We start from the raw sequence: 25448 nt of genomic DNA on the forward strand, positions 1-25448 counted from the left end.
TTAATATAGATTGTAAATAGCTGAGGCCCCAACACTGATCCACGCGGCACCCCACTAGATACAGCCTGCCAACCTGAGAAAGATCTGTTTATCCCTGCTCTCTGTTTTCAGTCCGTTAACCAATCCTCTATCCATGCTACTATATTACCCCCAACCCCATGAGCCCTAATCTTGTGTAATAACCTTTTATGTGGCACCTTATCAAATGCCTTTTGGAAATCCAAATATACTACATCCACTGGTTCCCCTCTATCTACCCTGCTCGTTACATCCTCAAAAAACTCCAATAAATTTGTCAAACACGATTTCCTTTTCATAAAACCATGTTGACTCTGCCTAATCATGTTATGATTTTCTAAGTGACTTGATACCACTTCTTTAACAATGGATTCCAGCATTTTCCCAATGACTGATGTAGCTTTCAAAAGCTGTTATAATAATGTGTCCATGACTACACAAACCACTCTGGGTACACGTATATTGTGTATCAGTAAAACAGTCCGTGACTACACAAACCACTCTGGGTACAGGTATATTGTGTATCAGTAAAATAGTCCGTGACTACACAAACTTCTCTGGGTCCAGGTATATTGTGTATCAGTAAAACAGTCCGTGACTACACAAACCACTCTGGGTACAGGTATATTGTGTATCAGTAAAACAGGTTTATTAAACATTAAACATCCGGTACAAAGAAGTAGTACTTAACAAGAAGATAGTCACAGTCTGTTCGTTCAAACCCCGGCGTTCCTTCAGAGTGTCTGCAGCGCAAGTCTCCTGATGTATCTTGCTGTGTTCCGTTGACCCATGCGTGCTTCCTTGGGATCTTGCTGTGTTCTGTTGACTGAAGCTCCTATCAATCTCTGGTTACATGGTGCGCTGCTTTCGATGTTCAAAACCTGTATCTTTATACCCTTTTCCCTCTCGTTTTGCCTACGTGGCAGTAATTAACCCTCTAACACCTGGTAAAAAGTCTTGCTCCCTCGTTACCCATCTTATGACCTTGTTTGATCCTTCTGACTTTTTCTCTCTACATTACAAAGTACCCTTATCTCAGATCTTCACTTTTCACAGAACACTTCCTAGAATGTTGACGAAACAGTCGGTCCATCCGATAGCTGGACCAATGAAGGACGTCTCCAACTCTTATCTATCTCTCTAGTTTTTATCTCTTTAAGCATAATATTGCTGAATTCCTCGTCTCCATAAACTTAGCACAACATTCCATTACTTCAGTAATTTTAAACAGGTTTTTAGTCAGGTTGGCATAATCCCATCCTGCTTTGCTCTCAGCCATTCTCTATTTTATACAGGCTTTTAGGATCTTAACATACAATTTCACATATTATAGTTATATTAGAATGGTTATCGAATCTTAATAATGTTTACTAAATCCTACAGGTACACCCTATCCTACATATCCCGACCTTGAGAGCGAGGCATTTGCCGACCCCTCAAAACTAAAATCTTACATATGGATTATTTTTCTTCCGTTTATGTAACTCGAACGTGTTCTGGGCTGTGATCATATTTAAATGTGATTGGGCATTGGACTTTAGGTGTTTCAGGTAGCAGGTGTAGAATAGTAAGCACATCATTACTACAAGTTGGGATATGACCAGTACATGGGAAATTATCCTAATCCAATGAGGAATTTCCATGTTTGTCCCTATGTTGTCTTATTAGTCCTAACAGTTTTTGACTCCCTACCTTGTGACATTTGTGTTTAACTGGGTAGATCTTAAACAAACTTCTGATCTTACATAGTTCAAAGTTTTACTACATGGGTTACATATCTCAAATACAAAATCATTACAAGTTGGAGAACAACCAGAGCGTGTGAAATAATATGAGCCTAAGGGCATGCTGATGTATTAAGCCCAATATCCCACCAGTGTGTGTTGTCCCTTCTGCTTTCAATTTCAATATCTATTCTCCAGTTGTCTTGCTCCAAAACATAAAAAATGCTTTAGGGAGGAGTTCAGTCGTATCATGAGCTCACTGAAACCCTCAAACAATAGGGGACTGTCGGGTCTGAATTGTGCCACATAACTGTGCAGCTCGTACTTAAAAGTGTGTTGGTTGATGGGACAGGTCCTGTTAGACCCGTAAAGCATGGTAGTTGTGGTGGTAGTGACACAGGAGGCACCACCAAAATCACCTCATACTGGATTCGTACTGGTTTTCCCCACACTCTGTTACTGACAAAACACAATTATTACAGTCACAGTTAAATTCAGTCTTACAATCATTTCAAGCGACATTACAGTTTCACATCTACTTCCTGATCTTCCGAGTCGAGATCCTTTCTCCCTTCCGTTTTTCAAAATAGCGGCCACGGGATCTTTTACACCCACCTGAGAGGGCAGACGGGGCAGCTGTTTAATGTCGCATCCGAAAGATGGCACCTCTGACAGAGCAGCTCTCCCTCAGTACTGCCCTGGAGTGTCAGCCAAGATTACGTGTTCAAGTCTCCAGAGTGGGACTCAAACCCACGATCTTCTGACTCGAGAGGTGAGAGTCTCGCCCACTGAGCCGAGGCTGACCCCTCTGAAACTCCAGCCTAGTTACTGGGGTTTTCAGCATCTTCAAACCGCTCCCTCGCCCCCCGATCCCGTAATTGCCATTATTAACACAGAACAGTCCTTCATGTGATTGACAGCAGAATGGGACCAGTGCGCTCAGGTGTGAACTCGCTGGTGTCTCAGCAGGTGAGATGAACTGGTGAATCCCTTTTCACACACTGAGCAGGGAAACGGCTTCTTCCCGGTGTGGGTGTGCTGGTGTTTCAGAAGATCAGATGAGCGCGTAAACTTCTTCCCGCAGTGAGAGCAGCTGAACGGCCTCTCCCCGGTGTGGTTGCGTCGATGTACCTCCAGGATCTTGGAGCATTTGAAACTCTTGTCACAGTCGGAACATTTAAACGGCCTCTCGTCAGTGTGAACCAGCTGGTGTTCCCGCAGAGAGTCGGAACGTATGAATCCTTTCCCGCACACTGAGCAGGAGAACGGCCTCTCATCAGTGTGAACTCGCTGGTGTCGCAGCAGGTGAGTTGAAGTGGTGAATCCCTTTTCACACACTGAGCAGGGGAATGGCCTTTCCCCAGTGTGAGTGCGCTGGTGTATCCAAAGAGTGGATGAGTGCGCAAACCTCTTCCCGCAGTGAGAGCAACTGAACGGCCACTCCCCGGTGTGGGTGAACTGGTGTATCCGAAGAGTGGATGAGTGCTTAAACCTCTTCCCGCAGTGAGAGCAGCTGAACGGCCTCTCCCCGGTGTGGGTGAACTGGTGTTTCAGAAGATCGGATGGACTGGTGAATCCCTTTTCACACACTGAGCAGGGGAACGGCCTCTCCCCAGTGTGAGTGCGCTGGTGTTTCCGAAGATTGGATGAGTGCGTAAACCTCTTCTCGCAGTGAGAGCAGCTGAACGGCCTCTCCCCGGTGTGGATGCGTCGATGCTTCTCCAGGGCCTTGGAGCATTTGAAACTCTTGTCGCATTCGGAACATTTAAACGGCCTCTCGTCAGTGTGAACCAGCTGGTGTTCCCGCAGATAGGTGAGACGAGTGAATCCTTTCCTGCACTCAGAGCAAGAGAACGGCCATTTCACAGAGTGACTGCGTTGATGAGTCTCCAGCTCGGAAAGGCAACTGAATCCCTTCCCACATTCCTGACATTTGCACGGACTCTCCTCGCTTTGGTTACACTTGTGGTTTCCCAAGCTGAACCTTCGGTTGAATCCACGTCCACACACAAGACACGTGTGCAGTTTGCCCACATTCTGATTGCTGCTTTCCGCTTCCATATGTCGATGATATTCAGGTCCTGATGAATCGAGTGACTCTGTCAGATCTTCGTGTGAAGTTTGCGTTAAGCTGCCCGTCTGCAATTCCTCCCCTTGCAAGAGACAGTAAAACAGGTTTATATAAATAATTAATGTAAATACAGGAGAGAAAATAAAGAAAGACTGGCCTTTGTACAGCGCCTTTCATGACCAACGGTTTTACAAACAATGAAGTACTTTTTGAAGTGTGGTCGCTGTTGTAATGTGGGAAACACTGCAGCCAATTTGCATCATAAATAATGGCCAGGACACCGGGGATAACTCTCCTGCCCTTCTTCGAAATAGTGGGATCGTTCATGTCCACCTGAATGTCTCTTCCGAAAGACAGCCCTCCGACAGTGCGGTGCTCCCTCAGTACTGCCCCTCCGTCAGTGCGGCGCTCCCTCAGTACTGACCCTCCCACAGTGCGGCGCTCCCTCAGTACTGCCCCTCCGACAGGGCTCCGCCCCTCCGACAGTTCGGCACTGCCCCGGAGCGTCAGCCTAGGTTTATGTGCTCGAGTCCCTGGAGTGGGGACCTTCAACCCACAACTTTCTGACTGAGAGACGAGGGTGCTCCCAACTGAGCCACTGGCTGGCTCTCAAGGTCTTTCACATCCTTGCTAAAGTGCGGTGGCTAGGGGATTTGTCAGTCCCTTTAATCAGAAGAAAACACGAGAGGGGGGCGGGAGTCCCTTCAAATATGGAGGGGGTGGGTGACCCTTTAAATGTGGAGGGGTGGGTGTCCGTTTAAATGTGGAGAGGCGGGGCCGCGCATGCTCATTCGGCCCCACCACAAAACCAGACTGCCAGTGCGCCTGCGCGGGGCCTCCGGGGAGCAGACGGAAGGCCGTGCCCGGGGAAGAGGCGGAATCAGCGGCCGGGGTAAAGTCAAGTGTTGGGGAATCGATTTAAATTTGTGTTTTAAAAGCAACTTTTTTTTTGCTGGAAATGTAGATTTGAAAAGAAACACGCAGAAAGTGGGAAAAAGAAATGAACAGTTTGGAATCAAGATGGCGGCCACTCACCTGATTTCAGAACGATAAGGCCCGCCCACAACCGTCAGGTCACTGAAGTGTCGGATTGGTCAATCGTCCTGTCACTCGACTCTAGGATGGCCCGCCTGCACGCGCTACGAACCCGCCCCCGCGAAGCAGCGATTGGTTGACCGTCGGGCCGCTCAACTGTACGATTGGTCCACCTTGACGTCACTCAATGCTAATGAGCGGAATTTTGAACGTTTTTTGGATACCGTGGGCACAATTTTTGTCTCACCTAAACGTAAATACGCTTACGACCGTTCTGGAATCATAAGCTTTCTTTTGATGTAACGCACGTGTAGGTACGCTCTATAACTTGAGAGTGTATAGCCAGACAGACAGGCACGTGGGTTGAAATCCCGCTCCAGGGACTTGAGCACATAAAGCGAGGCTGACACTCCAGTGCGGTGCTGAGGGAGCGGCACACTGTCGGAGGGGCAGTACTGAGGGAGCACCGCACTGTCGGAGGGGCAATACTGAGGGAGCGCAGCACTGTTGGGGGGGCAGTACTGAGGGAGCACCGCACTGTCAGAGGGGCAGTACTGAGGGAGCACCGCACTGTCAGAGGGGCAGTACTGAGGGAGCACCGCACTGTCGGAGGGGCAATACTGAGGGAGCGCAGCACTGTTGGGGGGGCAGTACTGAGGGAGCACCGCACTGTCAGAGGGGCAGTACTGAGGGAGCACCGCACTGTCAGAGGGGCAGTACTGAGGGAGCACCGCACTGTCAGAGGGGCAATACTGAGGGAGCGCAGCACTGCTGGAGGGGCAGTACTGAGGGAGCACTGCACTGTCGGAGGGGCAGTACTGAGGGAGCACTGCACTGTTGGAGGGGCAGTGCTGAGCACTGCTCCATCGGAGGGGCAGTACTGCGGGAGCGCTGCACTCTCGGGGGAAGCAAGGCTGTGGGAGAGCCACATTGTCGAAGGGGCAGTAATGAAGGAGCGCTGCAGTGTCGGAGCGGCCGTCCTACGGATGAGACGTTAAACTGAGGCCCCCGTCTGCCCCCTCAGGTGGACGTAAAGGATCCCGTGGTGCTATTTCGAATACGTTATCCCCGGTGTTTTGAGCCCAATATTTATCCCTCAATCAACAGGACGAAAAAACAGATTATCTGGCCATTTTGACATTGCTGTTTCTGGGAGCTTGCTGTGCATAAATTGGCTGCCACGTTTCCCACATTACAGCAGTGACTACACTTCAAAAGTACTTCATTTGCTGTAAAGCGCTTTGGGACGTCCGGTGGTCGTGAAAGGCGGTTAAGACGGCAAATGGTATGCTGGCCTTCATTACAAGAGGATTTGAGTACAGGAGTAAAGAAGTCTTACTCCAATTATATCTTCTTAGGCAGTCCCTCGGAACCGAGGTTGACTTGCTTACAACTTAAAAATGAGTTCTCAGGTGAGACATAGACATAGACATAGAGACATAGAGATAGGAACAGGAGTAGGCCATTCGGCCCTTCGAGCCTGCTCCGCCATTCAATGAGATCATGGCTGATCTTCGTCTGAGATCATAGCTGATCTTACCAGTTCAGTACCCCGTCCCCGCCTTTTCTCCGTAACCCTTAATCCCCTTAGCCTTCAGAAATATATCCAATTCTCTCTTGAAAATATTTATTGAATTAGCCTTCACAGCCCTCTGTGGCAGGGAATTCCACAGGCTCACCACTCTTTGAGTGAAGAAATTCTTCCTCATCTCTGTTTTAAATGATTTGCCCGCTATTTTTAGACTGTGGCCCCTGGTTCTGTGCTCCCCGGCCATTGGAAACATTCTCTCTGAATTCAGCCTGTCCAGGCCTGCCATAATTTTATATGTTTCGATGAGATCCCCTCTCAATCTTCTAAACTCCAGTGAGTACAAGCCCAAACTATTTAATCTCTCTTCGTAGGTCATTCCCGCCATTCCAGGTATCAGCCTGGTGAATCGCCGTTGCACTCTTTCCATGGCAAGAACATCCTTCCGCAGATGGGGCGACCAAAACTGTACACAATACTCCAGATGCGGTCTCACCAGCACCTTGTACAGCTGTAGTAAGGTATCCCTATTCCTATACTCGAACCCCCTTGATATGAAGGCCAACATACCATTTGCCTTCTTAATCGCCTGTTGCACCTGCATGCTCTCCTTCAGTGACTGGTGCACAAGAACACCCAGGTCCCTCTGCACTTCCCCATCTCCCAATCTATTGCCATTTAGATAATAATCTACCCTCCTGTTTTTACCCCCAAAGTGGATAACCTCGCATTTATCCACATTATAGTGCATCTGCCACGTATCCGCCCATTCCCCCAACCTGATGAGTCCACACAGGTGGGGCAGACGGTGGTTGAAGGGGTGGGTGGGTGGGGTGCTTGGGTTGATGTGCACTCCTTGCGCTGCCTGCGCTTGGCTTCCGCTTGCTCCGGGCGAAGAGACTCGAGGTGTTCGGTGCCTTCTTGGATGCTTCTCCTCCACTTTGTGCGGTCTTGGGCCAAAGATTTCCAGCTATCAGTGGGGATGTTGCACTTTTTCAAGGAGGCTTTGAGGGTGTCCTTGAAGCATTTCCTCTGTCCACCTGGGACTCTCTTGCCTTGCCGGAGCTCCGAGTAGAGCGCTTGTTTTGGGAGTCTCGTATCGGGCATGCAGACAATGTGACCAGTCCATCGGAGCTGATCGAGCGTGGTCAAAGCTTCGATGCTGGGGATGTTGGCCTCAGCGAGAACACTGACATTGGTGCGTCTATCCTGCCAATGAATGTGCAGGATCTTGCGGAGGCAGCGTTGGTGGTACCTCTCCAGTGCACCTCAAAGCACTGGAGAGTTACCACCAACACTGCCTCCAATTATATAGGGCCTTGGTGAGACCACACCTGGAGTACTGGGTTCAATTTTGGTCTCCTTACCTAAGGAAGGATATACTTGCCATAGAGGGAGTGCAACGAAGGTTCACGAGATTGATTCCTGGGATGGCGGGACTGTCGTATTAGAAGAGATTGAGTAAACTAGACCTGTATTCTCTTGAATTCAGAAGAATGAGAGGAGATCTCATTGAAGCATACAAAATTATACATTAGTAACAATATTGTGGAGGAGGAATTCCTGGAGTGTTTACGGGATGGTTTCCTGGACCAATATGTCGAGGAACCAACCAGAGATCAGGCCATCTCAGACAGGGTATTATGTAACGAGAAAGGATTAATTAACAGTCTTGTTGTACGAGGCCCCTTGGGTCAGATCGATCATAATATGATAATTCTCCATCTTAATGAAGAATTCTAAGTTGTTGAATCAGAGACTAGATACTGAATTTAAATAAAGGAAACTACGATGGTCTGAGGCGCGAGTTGGGTAGGATTGATTGGGGAATGTCACTCAAAGGGTAGACGGTGGATAGGCAATGGCAAACATTCAAAGACCGCATGGATGAACTACAGAATTTGTTCATCCCAGTTTGGCATAAAAATAAAACAAAAAAGGTGACTCAACCGTGGCTAACGAGGGTAATTAGGGATAGCATAAGATCCAAGGAGAGGACATATAAATTGGCCAGAAAAAGCAGTAATCCAATGGATTGGGAGCAGTTTAGGATTCAACAAAGGAGGACAAAGCGATTAATTAAGAAAGGGAAAATAGAATACGAGAGTAAGGTAGCTCGGAACATAAAAACTGACTGTAAAAGCTTTTATAGATATGTGAAGAGAAAAAGGATTAGTGAAGTCAAGCGTAGGTTCCTTGCAGTCAGAATCAGGGGAATCTGGAACAGTACCCATGGATTGGAGAGTAGCTAATGTTACCCCACTATTCAAAAAAGGTGGTAGAGAGAAAACGGGGAATTACAGACCGGTAAGCCTGACATCGGTAGTGGGGAAAATGCTAGAGTCCATTATAAAGGATGTAATAGCAGAGAACTTGGAAAACAGTGACAGGATCGGACAAAGTCAACATAGATTCACAAAAGGTAAATCATGCTTGACTAATCGACTGGAATTTTTTCAGGATGTAACTGGTAAAATAGATAAGGGAGAACCAGTGGATGTGGTGTATTTGGACTTTCAGAAGGCCCTCGATAAGGTCCCGCATAAGAGATTAGCGTGTAAAGTTAAGGCACATGGGATTAGGGGTAAGGTATTGACTTGGATAGACAACTGGTTGGCAGACAGAAAGCAAAGAGTTGGAATAAACGGGTCCTTTTCCAAGTGGCAGGCAGTGACTAGTGGGGTACCGCAGGGATCGGTCCTTGGACCCCAGCTATTCACAATATATATTAATGATCTAGACAAGGGAACTAGATGTAATATCTCCAAATTTGCCGACGACACAAAGCTGGGTGGGCATGTGTGCTGTGAGGAGGATGTCGAGAAACTCCAGGATGATTTGGACAGGTGGGGTGATTGGGCAGAAGCATGGCAGATGCAATATAATGTGGATAAATGTGAGGTTGTCCACTTTGGTGGCAAAAACAGGAAGGCAGATTATCGAAATGGCAATAGATTGGTAGAAGGGGAAGTGCAACGAGACCTGGGTGTCCTTGTGCACCAGTCGCTGAAGGTGAGCATGCAGGTGCAGCAGGCGGTTAAGAAGGCAAATGGTATGTTGGCCTTTGTAGCGAGAGGGTTTGAGTACAGGAACAATGATGTCTTGCTGCAGTTGTACAGGCCTTGGTGAGACCACATCTTGAGTATTGTGTGCAGTTTTGGTCACCTTATCTGAGGAAGGATATTCTTGCCATGGAAGGAGTTCAGCGAAGATTCAGCAGGCTGATACCTGGGATGGCAGGAATGACGTATGAGGAGAGATTGGGTTTGCACTCGCTGGAGTTTAGAAGAATGAGAGTGGATCTCATTGAAACTTATAAAATTCTGGCAGGACTGGACAGACTAGATGCAGGGAGGTTGTTCCTGATGGTCGGGGAGTCCAGAACCAGGGGTCACAGTCTAAGGATAAGGGGTAGACCTTTTAGGACAGAAATGAGAAGGCAGGGACAGGGTACTGAACTTGGATGATCAGCACTGATCGCATTGAATGGCGGAGCAGGCTCGAGGGGCCGAATAGCCTACTCCTGCTCCTATCTTCTATGTTTCTATCTCTTATGCGGGACGTTATCGAAAGCCTTTTGAAAGTCCAAATATACCACATCCACTGGTTCTCCCTTATCTATTTTACCAGTTACATCCTCAAAAAATTCCAGTAGATTAGTCAAGCACGATTTACCTTTTGTAAATCCATGTTGACTTTGTCCGATCCGGTCACTGTTTTCCAAGTGCTCTGCTATTACATCTAGCATTTTCCCCACTACCGATGTCAGGCTTACCGGTGTATAATTTCCCGTTTTCTCTCTACCACCTTTTTTGAACAGTGGGGTAACATTAGCTACCCGCCAATCCATGGGTACTGCTCCAGAGTCTATCAAATTTTGGAAGATGACCAGCAATGCATCTACTATTTCTAGGGCCACTTCCTTAAGTACCCTAGGATGTAGATTATCTTCTATGTTTCTATGTATTCAATCTTTCCTTGCAGCTGAAATTCTCTAGTCCTGGCAACATCACTGGCATCTACCCGGCAATGTGGAAAATTGCCCAAGTATGTCCTGTCTACAAAAAGCAGGACAAATCCGACCCAGTCAATTACCGTCCCATCAGTCTACTCTCAATCATCAGCAAAGTGATGGAAGGTGTCGTCGACAGTGCTATCAAGCCGCACTTACTCAGCAATAACCTGCTAACTGACGCCCAGTTTGGGTTCCGCCAGGGCCGCTCAGCTCCTGACCTCATTACAGCCTTGGTCCAAACATTCAAGCATAACCTCCCTGCTCTTACATGATACAGAGAAAGAGAGAGGCACTGACGTATGAGGAGAGATTAGGTCGATTGGGCTTATACTCGCTGGAGTTTAGAAGAATGAGAGGGGACCTCATTGGAACTTATAAAATTCTAACAGGACTAGACAGACTAGATGCAGGAAGGATGTTCCCGATGGCGGGGGAGTCCAGAAGCAGCGGTCACAGTCTAAGGATAAGGGGTAAGCCATTTAGGACAGAGATGAGGAGGAATTTCTTCCCCCAGAGTGGTGAACCTGTGGAATTCTCTACTACAGAAGGCAGTAGAGGCCAATTCATTAAATATATTCAAGAAGGAGTTAGATATATTTCTTAATGCTAAAGGGATCAAGGGATATGGGGAGAAAGCAGGGACAGGGTACTGAATTTGGATGATCAGCCATGATCGCATTAAATGGCGGAGCAGGCTCGAGGGGCCAAATGGCCTGCTCCTGCTCCTATCTTCTATGTTTCTAAGTATTCAATCTTTCCTTGTAGCTGAAATTCTCTAGTCCTGGCAACATCCTCTTAAATCTCCCGTCTCGAGCACAGTCACATCTTTCCTGCAATGGGGCGACCAGAACTGCACGCAGCACTCTAGCCGGTGACCTAACTGGTGTTTTTGTACAGTTCAAGCAGAACCTCCCTGCTCTTACATGATACAGAGAGAGGCACTGCCCCTTTAAATACCTGGGGGGGGGGGGGGCACCCATTCCCCTTTAAATGGCCAAGCACTAATTTTCTTGGAAAAGGGGCCGCAGTCCCCTTTGACTCACCCCCCACAAATACTCACAAGAGAGAGAGAGAGAGGAGGAAGAATGCTGGTCTTTGTCCCTTTAAAAGTGTCTGCCCACCAAAATGTTCACAGCACCAGGGCTCTTTGTTCTGGATAAAAGTCGAAAAGAGAAAAGGTTCACTTATTTTTTAAATGAATGCAATTGATGAATAGCCTTGCAATAAAGGTAATGCAAAGGAATAAACACTCACAAGCTGGGTTTTTTCCACCCTCTCCTCCCCTTCCCTTTAACAGCTCCTGCAGACAATGAAAGCAGGAAAGCGGCCTGCAGCCCACCGAGGTCCCGCCCCCTCCCTCCCGCGCCGCCATTGGTTGGAGGACCGTCAGCCCGCCCGGTCCTCTCAGCGTTTTCCACGCTCCTGATTGACGCGCGGCGCCGACCAATCACCCCCCCTCCGGTTACGCGCTGACGCCATCACGCAACGCCCAGGGGTCGGTTGGATCGGCGCACGCCACCGCAAGGTTAAAAAAAAGACACCCCACACAAACGAGGAAAAACAATAATAATAATAATCGCACTTTAGAGGGGAGGAGGTTGGGGGAATTAATGAGTGTTTTCAATTTGTTTCGGAAATAAAAAATTTTTGAAATGCTTCCCAACGGTGCAAGGCGGGCTGCGCATGCGCTCCCACGTGGGCCGGGGGCCAGACACGCCCATTTGCCTTCCCCTGCACCAATCACAGCGCGGGCAGGCGCTTCTATCAATCGTCATCTGTCAATCACTCTCCCTTCCCCCTCGTGGTGTCGATTGACAGCGGTGTCAGCCAATGAGGGTCGGGACCAGGGCCAGGGCTGACAGCAAGCCTGAACTAACTCAATTAAATACCTGCATGCAGCCAAAAAAACACTTTTATTTAGTCAGCCAAAAAACAGCAAAGCAAATGAGGTTTGCTGAGTCCGCAAAGTCTATTTTAGAAACAGAGGATAGGAGCAGGAGTCGGCCATTCGGCCCCTCGAGCCTGCTCCGCCATTCAATGCGATCATGGCTGTTCAAGGAGTTGGATATATTTCTTAAGGCTAAAGGGATCAAGGGATACGGGGAGAAAGCAGGGACCGGGGACTGAATTTGGATGATCAGCCATGATCTCATTAAAGGGCTGAATGGCCGACTCCTGTTCCTATCTTCTATGTTTCTATGTTTTTATGACCACTACCCCCACAATGCTCTCCCACTGATACCCCTTCCACCTGCCCGGCTAAGGTTCAGGGGAGATCTGATCGAGGGGGGCAAAACCATGAAGGGTTTGGATCGAGTAAATAAGGAGAAACTGTTTCCAGTGGCTGGAGGGTCGGTAACCAGAGGACACAGATTTCAGGCAAAAGAACCAGAGGCGACATGAGGAAACCGATTTTAAACACAGCCAGTTATGATCTGGAACGCGCTGCCTGGAAGGGCGGTGGAAGCAGATTCAATAGTAACTCTCAAAAAAGAAGTGGGTAAATACTTGAAGGGGAGACATTTACAGGGCGAGGGGGAAAGAGCAGGGGGGAGTGGGACTAATCGGAGAGCTCGACCAAAGAGCCGGCACAGGCACGGTGGGCCGAATGGCCTCCTTCTCTGCTGTTTCATTCGATGGTTCCGTCCCCATAATGAGACCTTCTCAGCCCCGGTGTCCTCCTGGTGAATCGGCCCGGCACCCCCTCCGAGGCCAGTGTGTCCCTTTCTGAGGTGCGGTGCCTGAAACTGAAGGCAGTCCTCCGGATGGGGCCTGAGCAAGGCTCTGGACAGCTGAGGCATGGCTGTGGATATCTGGAGTTGTGGTGTAGACAGTCCGACCTTGTCAAGTTAAGTGGGTGGCGATCAGGAGCAGGTGCCCTTTCCTCCCAGGGTGCCGTCACACTACATTAGGGCTCATGGGATTGGGGGTAATATTAGCATGGATTGAGGATTGGTTAACGGTCAGAAAACAGAGAGTAGGAATAAACGGCTCATTTTCAGGCTGGCAGGCTGTAACTAGTGGGGTCCCGCAAGGATCAGTGCTGGGGCCTCAGCTGTTCACAATCTCCATCAATGACTTAGATGAGGGGACCGAGTGCAATGTGTCCAAGTTTGCTGACGATACAAAGCTAGGTGGGACAGTGAGTTGTGAGGAGGACACAAAGAGGCTGCAAAGGGATATCGACAGGTTCAGTGAATGGGCAAGAACATGGCAGATGGAATATCATGTGGAGAAGTGTGAAGTTATCCGCTTTGAACAGAAGAAATAGGAGCAGGAAAAGGCCACTTGGCCCCTCGAGCCTGCTCCGCCATTCAATAAGATCATGGCTGATCTTGGGCTCAAAGCCACTTCCCCGCCCGCTCCCCATAACCCTTCACTCCCTTATCTTGCCAAAATCTGTCTATCTCCACCTTAAATGTATTTAATGACCCAGCCTCCACAGCTCTCTGGGGCAGAGAATCCCACAGATTTACGACCCTCGGAGAGAAGAAATTCCTCCTCATCTCAGTTCTAAAAGGGCGACCCTTTATTCTAAAACTGTGCCTCCGAGTTCTAGATTTCCCCACGAGGGGAAACATCCTCTCTGCATCTACCCTGTCGAGCCCCCTCAGTATCTTATATGTTTCAATAAGATCACCTCTCATTCTTCTAAATTCCAATGAGTATCGGCCCAGCCTGCTCAACCTTTCCTCATAAGTCAACCCCCTCATCTCTGGAATTAACCTACTGAATCGTCTCTGAACTGCCTCCAATGCAAGTATATCCTTCCTTAAATACGGAGACCAAAACTGTACGCAGTACTCCAGGTGTGGTCTCACCAAGACCCTGTACAGTTGTAGCCTGACTTCCCTGCTTTTATACTCCAACCCTCTTTGGTAGGAAAAATAGAACAGCAGAGTATTTTTTAAATGGTGAGAGATTGGGAAATGTTGGTGTTCAGAGGGACCTGGGTGTCCTTGTACACGAGGCACTGAAAGTTAACACACAGGTGCAGCAAGCAATTAGGAAAGCAAATGGTACGTTAGTCTTTATTACAAAAGGATTGGAGTATAAGAGTAAAGTCTTACCTCAATTATACAGGGCCTTGGTGAGACCACACCTGGAGTATTGTGTACAGTTTTGGTCTCCTTACCTAAGGAAGGATATACTTGCGTTAGAGGGAGTGCAACGAAGGTTCACCAGACTGATTCCTGGGATGGGGGGATTGTCCTATGAGGAGAGATTGAGGAGACGAGGCCTATATTCCCATGAATTTTGAAGAATGAGAGGTGATGTCATTGAAACATCTACAATTCTTACAGGGCTTGACAGGGTAGATGCTGGGAGACTGTTTCCCCTGGCTGGGGAGTCTAGAACCAGGGGTCACAGTCTCAGAATAAGGGGTCGGCCATTTAGGACTGAGATGAGGAGAAATTTCTTCACTCAGAGGGTTGTGAATCTTTGGAATTCTCTGCCCCAGAGGGCTGTGGAGGTTCAGTCATTGAGTATAATCAAGGCTGAGATCGATAGATTGTTGGACTCATGGGGAATCGAGGGATATGGGGATCGGGCGGGAAGGTGGCGATGAGGTAGAAGATCAGCCATGATCTTATTGAATGGCGGAGCAGGCTCGAAGGGCCGAATGGCCTGCTCCTGCTCCTATTTCTTATGTTCTTAAGAAAGCTGTTTGCTATAGCCTGCTGCGCCATGACAAATACACAGAAGATTTCAGTTACGTGGAGAGACTGGAGAAGCTGGGATTGTTCTCCTTGGAGCAGAGAAGGTGCAGCGGAGATTTAATAGAGGTGCTCAAAACAGGAAGGGTTTTGATGGAGTAAATAGGAGCATGGGAACAGGAGGAGGCCATTCAGCCCCTCCAGCCTGTTCCGCCATTCAATGAGATCATGGCCGATCTGTGTCTTAACTCCACCCACCTGCCTTGGCTCCATATCCCTTTGCTCCATATCCCTTTGCTCCCTTGTCTAGCAAAAATCTATCGCTCTGGGATTTAAAATGATTAATTGAGCTGGCATCGACTGTTTCCTGTGGGAGAGGGTTCCACACTTCTACCACCCTTTGTGTGAAGAAGTGTTTCCCAACTTCTCTCCTGAATGGCCTGGCTCTGATTTTAAGGTGATGTCCCCTTGTCCTCGACTCCCCCACCGGCGGAAAAAGTTTCTCTCTATCTACTCTACCAATTCCTTTCAAAATCCTAAAATCCTCAATCACTCCTTAACCTTCTAGATTCCAGGGAACACAAGCCTAGTTTATGTAATCTCTCCTCATAATCTAACCCTTGGAGCCCAGGTAACATTCTGGTCAATCTGTGCTGCACTCCTTCCAAGGTCAGTATATCCTTTCTGAGGTGCGGTGCCCAGAACTGTACACAGTGCTCCAGGGAGTTCCAGGGAGTTACTGTGCGTAGGTCCCTGAAGGTGGCAGGACATATTGAGAGAGTGGTTAACAAAGCATATGGGATCTTGGGCTTCATAAATAGAGGTATTGAGTACAAAAGTAGAGAAGTTATGCTGAACCTTTATAAAGCACTGGTTAGGCCACAACTGGAGTATTGCGTCCAGTTCTGGTCACCACACTTTAGGAAGGATGGGAAGGCCCTTGAGAGGGTGCAGAGGAGATTTATCAGAATGGTTCCGGGGAGGGGGGATGTTAGCTACAAGGACAGGTTGGAGAAGCTGGATTTGTTTTCATTAGAGCAAAGGAGGTTGAGGGGTGATTTGATAGAGGTGTACAAGATTATGACCGGTTTGGATAGGCTAGACAGGGAAAGGCTGTTCCCACTAGTTGATGGTACAAGGACTAGGAGACACAGATTTAAGGTTTTGGGCAAGAGATACAGGGGGGACATGAGGAAAAACTTTTTTACGCAGCGAGTGGTGATGACCTGGAACTCGCTGCCGACGGAAGTGGTGGAAGCGGAGACACTCAATGTTTTCAAGGGGAGACTGGATAGGCACTTGAGGGAAATAAACTTGCAGGGCTACGGGGATAGCGCAGGGGAGTGGGACTGACTGGATTGCTCTACAGAGAGCCGGCACGGACTCGATGGGCCGAATGGCCTCCTTCTGTGCCGTTATGACTCTGTGACTCTCTGGGGTCTAACCAGGGCTTTGTATAGCTGGAGCTTATAAGGAGAAACTGTTTCCAGTGGCAGGAGGGTCGGTAACCAGAGGACACAGATATAAGGTCATTGACAAAAGAACCAGAGGTGAGGGGAGGAGAATTTTATTGACACAGCGAGTTGTTGTGATCTGGAATGCGCTGCCTGAAAGGGCGGTGGAAGCAGAGTCAATAATAACGTTCACTGGGGAATTGGATAAATACTTGAAGGGGAAACATTTTCAGGGCTATGGGGAAAGAGCAGGGGAGTGGGACTAAATGGAGAGCTCTTTCAAAGAGCCGGCACAGGCACGATGGGCTGAATGGCCTCCTTCTGTGCTGTATGATTCTAGGAGCCACTCCTAGAGTGGAGTGGTGCCCGCAGGGATCGCTTGGCATGAAATTGGGAGGAGGTGGTTCACACGCAGACAGCACCTGATTTCGAGACGTTGTCCTTTTAAAATTGGTCCTCCACAGGCAAGGAGTGACTCGGTCCCTTTAATAAAAATCACATTGAAAAGGAGAGTCCCTGTCCCTTTAAGAGCCCTCCGCCCACCACTCCCACCTTTTTCGTAAAGTCTTTGAAATTCATAATAAAAGTTCATGCAGTCTGTCTGACTGTATTTCAGTGAGTGTCTGTGTGTCTGTCTGACTGTATGTGTGTGTGTCTGTGTAGAATAGCATCATAGAATGATACAGCACAGAAGGAGGCCATTCGGCCCATCGTGCCTGTGCCGGCTCTTTGAAAGAGCGATCCAATTACTCCCACTCCCCCTGCTCTTTCCCCAAAGCCCTGTAAATGTTTTCCCTTCAAGTATTTATCTCAATCTCTTTTGAATTATAATATCGAATCTGCTTCCACCGCCCTTTCAGGCAGCGCATTCCAGATCACAACAACTTGGTGTAAAAATCTGTTTCCTCATGTCACCTCTGGTTCTTTTGCCAATCGCCTTAAATCTGGTTTCTGTCCCTTCAGCCATTGGAAACAGTTTCTCCTTATTTACTCTCTCAAAATCCATCCTGATTTTGAACAACTCTATCAAATCTCCTCTTAATCTTCTCTGCTCTCAGGAGAACAACCCCAGCTTCTCCCGTCTCTCCACGTAACTCAAGTCCCTCATCCCTGGTCCCATTCTCGTAAATTTCTTCTGCACCCTCTCCAAGGCCTTGACATCCTTCCTAAAGTGTGGTGCCCAGCGGAAGCCTAGCCAGTGTTTTATAAAGGCTTAGCATAACCTGCTTGCTTTTGTACTCTATTCCTCTATTAATAAAGTCAAGGATCCTGTATGCTTTTTTAACAGCCTTCTCAACTTGTCCTGCCACCTTCTAAGATTTGTGTACATACACCCAGAGGCCTCTCTGTTCCTGCACCCTCTTTAAAACTGGACCATTTAGTTTATATTGCCTCTCCTCATTCTTCCTACCAAAATGAATCACTTCACACTTCTCTACATTAAATTTAATCTGCCACGTTTCTGCCCATTTCACCAGTCTGGCTACATCCTCCTGAAGTCTGTTACTATCCTCATTGTTTGCTACATTTCTGAGTTTCGTGTCATCTGTAAATTTTGAAATTTTGCCCTGGATCCCCAAGTCCAGGTCATTGATATATATCAAAAAAAGCAGTGGTCCGAATCAATGTTCACGTTAAGTTGCGCAGCCACGCAGCGGTCTGGAGGTCCCGCGCAGCCGGCTCACCGCCCTATAAATGGAATAAACGCGCATGCGCGGAAATTTGAATGGGCCATGCAGCCCGTTAAAGGGGCCACGCACCTCAAAAAAAGAGGGAACATTGGTCCTAATACCGACCCCTGGGGAACATCACTGGATACCTCCCTCCAGTCTGAAAAGCAACCGTTCACCACTACTCTCTGCTTTCTGTCCCTTGGCAGAAAATTGGGAGGGGGCGAGAGCAAATAGCACCTGATTTCTCACCAAGCACTCACTGGAGCAGGGGATTAGCCCTACTTTAAATGTCAATCTCTTACATATACATTATATAAAAAGGGAGACGCTGTCCCTTTAAAATCGGTCATCCACGGGGAGGTGGTCCCTTTAATGAAAATCTCCTAGAAAAAAAGAGTGCCTGTCCCTTTAAGAGAACCCCCACCACTCCCATATTTCTCTTAAAGTGCTTGAAATTAATAATTAAAAAAGCAGAAAATTAATATTTAAATAATTAATTCAGGGAGAAAAAATATTTTTACTCACATTTGCTCCACAGGGTTTCTTGTTTCTGTTTCATCAATTTAAAAATGAACTGCTTTTTTTTTATGATTAGCCATGATCGCATTGACAGGATTAATTAAAAATGTCCTAGTAAAGCATCCCCTTGGAATGAGTGACCATAACATGGTTGAATTCCATATTCAATTAGAGGGTGAGAAGGTTGGATCTCAAACAAGCGTGCTAAGCTTGAATAAAGGAGACTATGAAGGTATGAGAGCGGAATTGAGTAAAGAGGATTGGGAAAATAGATTAAAGGGTAAGACGATACATGATCAGTGGTGTACATTTAAGGAGTTATTTTACAACTTCCAAAAAAAATATATTCCACTGAGAAGAAAAGGGTGTAAAAGAAAAGACAGCCATCCGTGGCTAAGTAAAGAAATTAAGGATAGCATTCGACTAAAAACAAGGGCATATAAGGTAGCCAAATCTAGTGGGAGGATAGAGGATTGGGAAAACTTTAAAAGACAGCAAAAAATAACAAAAAGATTGATTAAGAAAGGGAAGATAGATTATGAAAGTAAATTAGCAAAAAATATAAAAACAGATAGTAAGAGTTTTTATAGTTATATAAAAAGAAAAAGGGCGGCTAAAGTAAATGTTGGTCCCTTAGAGGATGAGACCGGGAAATTAATGGTGGGAAATATGGAGATGGCAAAAACACAATGAATATTTTATATCAGTCTTTACAGTAGAAGACACTAAGAATATCCCAACACTGGACAAACAGGGGGCTAAGGGGGGGGGGGGGGGGGGGGGGGAGGAGCTAAACACGATCAAAATCACTAAGGTAGTGGTACTCGGTAAAATAATGGGACTCAAGGCGGATAAATCACCTGGACCTGATGGCTTACATCCTAGGGTCTTGAGGGAAGTGGCGGTAGGGATTGTGGATACATTGGTAATAATTTTCCAAAACTCCCTGGACTCGGCAAAGGTCCCGGCAGACTGGAAAACTGCTAATGTAACACCCTTATTTAAAAAGGGCAGTGGACAGAAGGCTGGAAACTATAGACCAGTTATCCTAACATCTGTGGTAGGTAAAATTTTGGAGTCCATTATTAAGGAGACAGTAACAGGACATTTGGATAATCATAATTTAATAGGACAAAGTCAGCATGGTTTTATGAAGGGGAAGTCATGTTTGACAAATTTGCTGGAGTTCTTTGAGGAAGTAACATATAGGGTGGATAAAGGGGAACCAGTGGACGTAGTGTATTTAGACTTCCAAAAGGCATTTGACAAGGTGCCACACAAAAGATTATTGCTTAAGATAAAAAATCACAGGATTGGGGGTAATATTCTGGCATGGATAGAGGATTGGCTATCTAACAGAAGGCAGAGAGTTGGGATAAATGGTTCATTCTCAGACTGGCAATCAGTAACTAGTGGTGTTCCGCAGGGGTCAGTGCTGGGTCCCCAACTCTTTACAATCTATATTAATGATTTGGAGGAGGGGACCGAGTGTAACATATCAAAGTTTGCAGATGATACCAAGATGGGAGGGAAAGTAGTGAGTGAGGAGGACATAAAAAACCTGCAAAGGGACATAGACAGGCTAAGTAAGTGGGCAGAGATTTGGCAGATGGAATACAATACTGGAAAGTGTGAGGTTATGCACTTTGGCAGGAAAAATCGTAGAGCAAGTTATTATCTTAATGGCAAGAAACTGGAAAGTACTGAAGTACAAAGGGATCTGGGGGTCCTGGTGCACGAAACTCAAAAAGTTAGTATGCAGGTGCAGCAAGTGATCAAGAAGGCCATTGGAATGTTGGCTTTTATTGCTAGGGGGATAGAATATAAAAATAGGGAGGTATTGCTTGAGTTATACAAGGTATTGGTGAGAGCTCACCTGGAATACTGCGTACAGTTTTGGTGTCCATACTTAAGAAAGGACATACTTGCTCTCGAGTCAGTACAAAGAAGGTTCACTCGGTTAATCCTGGGGATGAGGGGATGGACATCTCTGAGGAGAGATTGAGTAGATTGGGACTCTACTCATTGGAGTTCAGAAGAATGAGAGGCGATCTTATTGAAACATATAAGATTGTTAAGGGGTTGGATTGGGTGGATGCGGGGAGGATGTTCCCGATGATGGGTGAAACTAGAACTAGGGGGCATAGTCTTAGAATAAGGGGCTGCTCTTTCAAAACTGAGATGAGGAGGAACTACTTCACTCAGAGGGTGGTAGGTCCATAGAATATGCTGCCCCAAAAAGCTGTAGAAGCTACATCATTACATAAATTTAAAACAGAAATAGACAGTTTCCTAGAAGTAAAGGGAATTAAGGGTTACGGGGAGCGGGCAGGAATTTGGACATGAGTCTAGGTTCGGATCAGTCATGGCCCTGTGGGTAGCGGAGCAGGCCCAGGGGCCGTGTAGCCTGATCCTGCTCCTATTTCGTGTGTCTAATTCTGTTAGATTCAGGAGATGGTTCTGTGATAGTGGATTGGCAATTAGGATCAGATCAGCCATGATCTTATTGAATGGCGGAGCAGGCTCGAAGGGCCGAATGGACTACTCCTGCTCCTATCTTCAAGGTTTCTATGTTTAAAACAAGTATCTTCTGTAAAATAAAGTTAGTTTGGGCTGTATAATGGGAAAGGAACATTAAAAATAAACTTTCCCAGGATCACAGATTCTGACCAGGCCGCTTTACAAAATGGCGGCGGGCCGACCCCCAGGTCCCGCCGCCTCCTTCGCCGCGATTGGTTGGAGGACCAAAGCCCCTCGGTCGGTCCGCCAGGCTCCGCCTCCCTTCGCTCATTGGTGGAGAGCTCAGTGTCAGTCAGTGCACGCCGGCGACGTCGTGAGGTTGCAGGGTGGGCGGTTGGAGCAGGCGGGAAATTAAATTTATTTAAATTAAATCTCCCGTCAGCCTCCTCTGTCCCAATCAGCCGGCGCAAGTCCCGCCCCTCGGGCTCCCCGATTGGTTGGAGGACCCGCCGCCGGCTCGCTCCTTCAGCCCCGCCCCGCTCGCTCCCTATTGGTCGGAACCTCCCGTCAATCAGGCCCTGGGCCCGGTTCCTATCTTCTATGCACTTTCAGTGATGACTTTTATGAACTGGTTTTACAGGAAATTAGAAGAGGAAGGGAGAGATTTGAAGACACTCGGTCCCTTTGTGACTCTAAAGTTTCAGCTGACCCCGCGCATGCGCCCCATGGCCCCGCCCTCTCCTGCTCCACAGGCGCCCGTACCGCACCGCGCATGCTCAGCACACATCCTGGGCCCCTGTCAATCATCCCACCCCTCGGAACAGGCCCCGCCCCCTCTCCCTACTCCGCATGCGCCACCGGGCCCCGCTGCGGAAGTTGAGCCGCTACCGCGCCTGCGCAGTGCCTCGCATTCTAGGAAAGGCCCGGGCAACCGCGACAGTTTGGATCACCGGCGGAAAGTGAGTTTTAGGAGGGTTTTTTTTTTATATAGCGGTGAGAAGCGCGGGCGGGGAGAGAAATAAAAAGAAATTACAAACCGGACCGTCCCAGCGCCCTCTCGGCACCGAGCGGAGCGGATGCAGCCCCTTGTCTTCTGCAGGGAGCCGGATGACGTCACAATCGGGCCCCAGCCTCAGCGCCGGGGAGGAAGGTCCCGCCCCTTTGCCGCGCCGCCATTGGTTGGAGGACCAGGCCGCCCAGTTCAGTCCTACCAAATAACAACAGAAAATGCTGGAAAAAACTCAGATGGTCAGGCAACATCCGTGGAGAGAAATTTGAGTTGACGTTTCGGGTTGGACCCTTCTTCAAAACTGGAAAGAAAAAAAACTAGATCGAAGGCAGGGCTCCCAGCTCAGCCCGCTTTTACTGGTCAGCGCTCCCGTCAGTCAGAATCACATTGCTCCGGCTCACTCCGCCACCCCGTGCGGTTCAATCCGCTCCGTTCGGTGTCCGCGGAGGTCCCGCCCGCCCGACTCTCAGGTTTGGTTTTTCTGGTATTTTACTTTATAATCTCGCTCTCCGCTCCCCCCTCACCTCGATTTAAATCGATTCCCCAACACTTTACTTCACTTTACCCGGCCGCTGATTTCGCCTCTTTCCCGGGCCGACTTTAGTCTTCGCCCCAGAGGCCCCGCGCAGGCGTACTGGCAGCCTCGTTTTGTGGTGGGGCCGAATGAACATGCGTGGCCCCGCCTCTCCACATTTAAAGGGACACCCACCACCTCCACATTTAAAGGGACACCCACCACCTCCACATTTAAAGGGACACCCACCACCTCCACATTTAAAGGGGCACACACATCCTCCACATTTAAAGGGACATCCACCCCGCCACATTTAAAGGGACACCCACCTCCTCCACATTTAAAGGGACTCCCTCCCCCCCTCTCATGTCCTCTACTGTGGAGGAGGAATTCCTTGAGTGTTTACGGGATGGTTTCCTGGACCAATATGTTGAGGAACCAACCAGAGATCAGGCCATCTTAGACTGGGTATTATGTAACGAGAAAGGATTAATTAGCAATCTTGTTGTACGAGGCCCCTTGGGTCGGAGTTATCATAATATGATCGAATTCTTCATTAAGATGGAGAATCAAGTTGTTGACTCAGAGACTAGGGTCCTAAATTTAAATAAAGGAAACTACGATGGTCTGAGGAGCAAGTTGGATAGGATTGATTGGGGAATGTCACTCAAAGGGTTGACGGTGGATAGGCAATGGCAAACATTCAAAGACCGCATGGATGAACTGCAGAATTTGTTCATCCCAGTTTGGCATAAAAATAAAACTAAAGAGGTGACTCAACCGTGGCTAACAAGGGAAATTAGGCATAGCATAAGATCCAATAAGAAGACATATAAATTGGCCAGAAAAAACAGTAAACCTGAGGATTGGGAGCAGTTTAGGATTCAACAAAGGAGGACAAAGGGATTAATTAAGAAGGGGAAAATAGAATATGAGAGTAAGTTTGCAGGGAACATAAAAACTGACTGTAAAAGCTTTTATAGATATGTGAAGAGGAAAAGAACATAAGAAGTAGGAGCAGAAGTAGGCCATATGGCCCCTCGGGCCTGCTCCGCCATTCAATAGGACCATGGCTGATCCGAACCTAGACTCACGTCCACTTCCCTGCCCGCTCCCCATAACCCCTAATTCCCTTATCAGTTAGGAAACTGTCTATCTCTGTTTTAAATTTATTTAATGTCGCAGCTTCCACAGTTATCTCAGGTAGCAAATTCCATAGATTTACCACCCTCTGAGTGAAGAAGTTTCTCCTCATCTCAGTTTTGAAACAGCAGCCCCTTATTCTAAGATTATGCCCCCTAGTTCTACTCTCACCCATCAGTGGAAAAATCCTCCCCGCAGCCACCCGATCCTCAGGTTTACTGCTTTTTCTGGCCAATAAATATGTCCTCTCCTTGGATCTTATGCTATTCCTAATTTCCCTTGTTAGCCACGGTTGAGTCACCTCTTTTGTTTTATTCTGAATTCCAATGAGTAGAGTCCCAACCTACTCAACCTTTCCTCATAAGTCAACCCCCTCATCTCCGGAATCAACCGAGTGAACCTTCTCTGAACTGCCTCGATAGCAAGTATATCTTTTCTTAAATATGGAAACCAAAACTGCACGCAATATTCCAGGTGTGGCCTCACCAGTCCCCTGTATAACTGAAGCAAGACTTCCCTGCTTTTATACTCCATCCCCCTTGTAATAAAAGCCAAGATTCCATTGGCCTTCCTGATCACCTGCTGTACCTGCATACTAACCTTCTGTGTTTCATGCGCCAGGACCCCCAGATCCCTTTGTACTGTAGCACTTTGCAGTTTCTCTCCATTTAGATAATAACTTGCTCTTTGATTTTTTCTGCCAAAGTGCATAACCTCACACTTTCCAACATTATATTCCATCTGCCAAATTTCTGCCCACTCACTTAGCCTGTCTATGTCCTTTTGCAGGTTTTTTATGTCCTCCTCACTGCTTTCCCTCCCATCTTTGTATCGTAGGCAAACTTGGATATGTTGCACTCGGTCCCCTCCTCCAAATCGTTAATATAGATTGTAAAGAGTTGGGGTCCCAGCACTGACCCCTGCGGAACACCACTAGTTACTGATTGCCAACCCGAGAATGAACCATTTATCCCAACTCTCTGTTTTCTGTTAGATAGCCAATCTTCCACCCATGCCAGTATATTACCCCCAATCCCATGATTTTTTATCTTGCGTAGTAATCTTGTGTGGCACCTTGTCAAATGCCTTTTGGAAGTCCAAATACACCACATCCACTGGTTCCCCTTTATCCACCCTGTTTGTTACATCCTCAAAGAATTCGAGCAAATTTGTCAAACATGACTTCCCCTTTATAAAACCATGCTGACTCTGTCCGATTAAATTATGCTTATCCAAATGTCCTGTTACTGCTTCCTTAATAATGGACTCCAACATTTTACCAACCACAGATGTTAGGCTAACTGGTCAATAGTTTCCAACCTTTCGTCTCCCTCCCTTTTTAAATAAGGGCATTACATTAGCAGTTTTCCAATCTGCTGGGACCTTGCCTGAATCCAGGGAGTTTTGGAAAATTACCACCAATGCATCCACAATCCCCACTGCTACCTCTCTCAAGACCCTAGGATGTAAGCCATCAGGTCCAGGGGATTTATCCACCTTAAGTCATTCAATGGCATTACCATCGCTGAATCCCCCACTATCAACATCCTGGGGGTTACCATTGATCAGAAACTGAACTGGACCAGCCATATAAATACTGTGGCTACAAGAGCAGGCCAGAGGCTGG

The 25448-nt window shown here is 47.5% G+C and overlaps 3 protein-coding genes across 4 annotated transcripts in view; 1 reads left to right on the forward strand and 2 right to left on the reverse strand.

Moving 5' to 3' along the window:
- Nucleotides 1–19113, reverse strand: part of LOC147118223 (uncharacterized) — a 186110-nt gene extending 166997 nt beyond the window's left edge. Inside the window, exon 1 of the mRNA XM_085984319.1 lies at nucleotides 18702–19113. The gene's annotated coding sequence lies outside the window, so the exon portion shown is untranslated. The remainder of the gene's footprint in view (nucleotides 1–18701) is intronic.
- On the reverse strand, nucleotides 644–22811 carry LOC147118228 (uncharacterized). 2 transcript variants are annotated; one of them, XM_085984317.1, is made up of 3 exons: nucleotides 22689–22811; nucleotides 11452–11543; nucleotides 644–3895 (listed from the first exon to the last, which is right to left on the reverse strand). In XM_085984317.1, the coding sequence occupies exon 3, from the start codon at nucleotides 3801–3803 to the stop codon at nucleotides 2682–2684; it is 1122 nt and encodes a 373-aa protein (XP_085840443.1). In that variant the 5' UTR covers nucleotides 3804–3895; nucleotides 11452–11543; nucleotides 22689–22811; the 3' UTR covers nucleotides 644–2681. The 2 variants fall into 2 exon arrangements, with proteins under 2 accessions (XP_085840443.1, XP_085840444.1); XM_085984318.1 differs by lacking the exon at nucleotides 22689–22811 and adding an exon at nucleotides 22193–22600.
- The window catches only part of LOC147118229 (uncharacterized), a 220571-nt gene continuing 217127 nt past the window's right edge, over nucleotides 22005–25448 (forward strand). Inside the window, exon 1 of the mRNA XM_085983685.1 lies at nucleotides 22005–22094. Within this exon, the coding sequence (XP_085839811.1) occupies nucleotides 22005–22094 (90 nt within the window). The remainder of the gene's footprint in view (nucleotides 22095–25448) is intronic.

The sequence above is a fragment of the Somniosus microcephalus genome, chromosome 4, assembly GCF_052327205.1.
Source record: "Somniosus microcephalus isolate GS21.2 chromosome 4, FLI_Smic_1.0, whole genome shotgun sequence".
Classification (NCBI taxonomy): domain Eukaryota; kingdom Metazoa; phylum Chordata; class Chondrichthyes; order Squaliformes; family Somniosidae; genus Somniosus; species Somniosus microcephalus.

Bases quoted from the DNA above. Each gene is read 5' to 3' on its own strand.
- LOC147118228 (XM_085984317.1), bottom strand. From the start codon at position 3,803: ATGGAAGCGGAAAGCAGCAATCAGAATGTGGGCAAACTGCACACGTGT.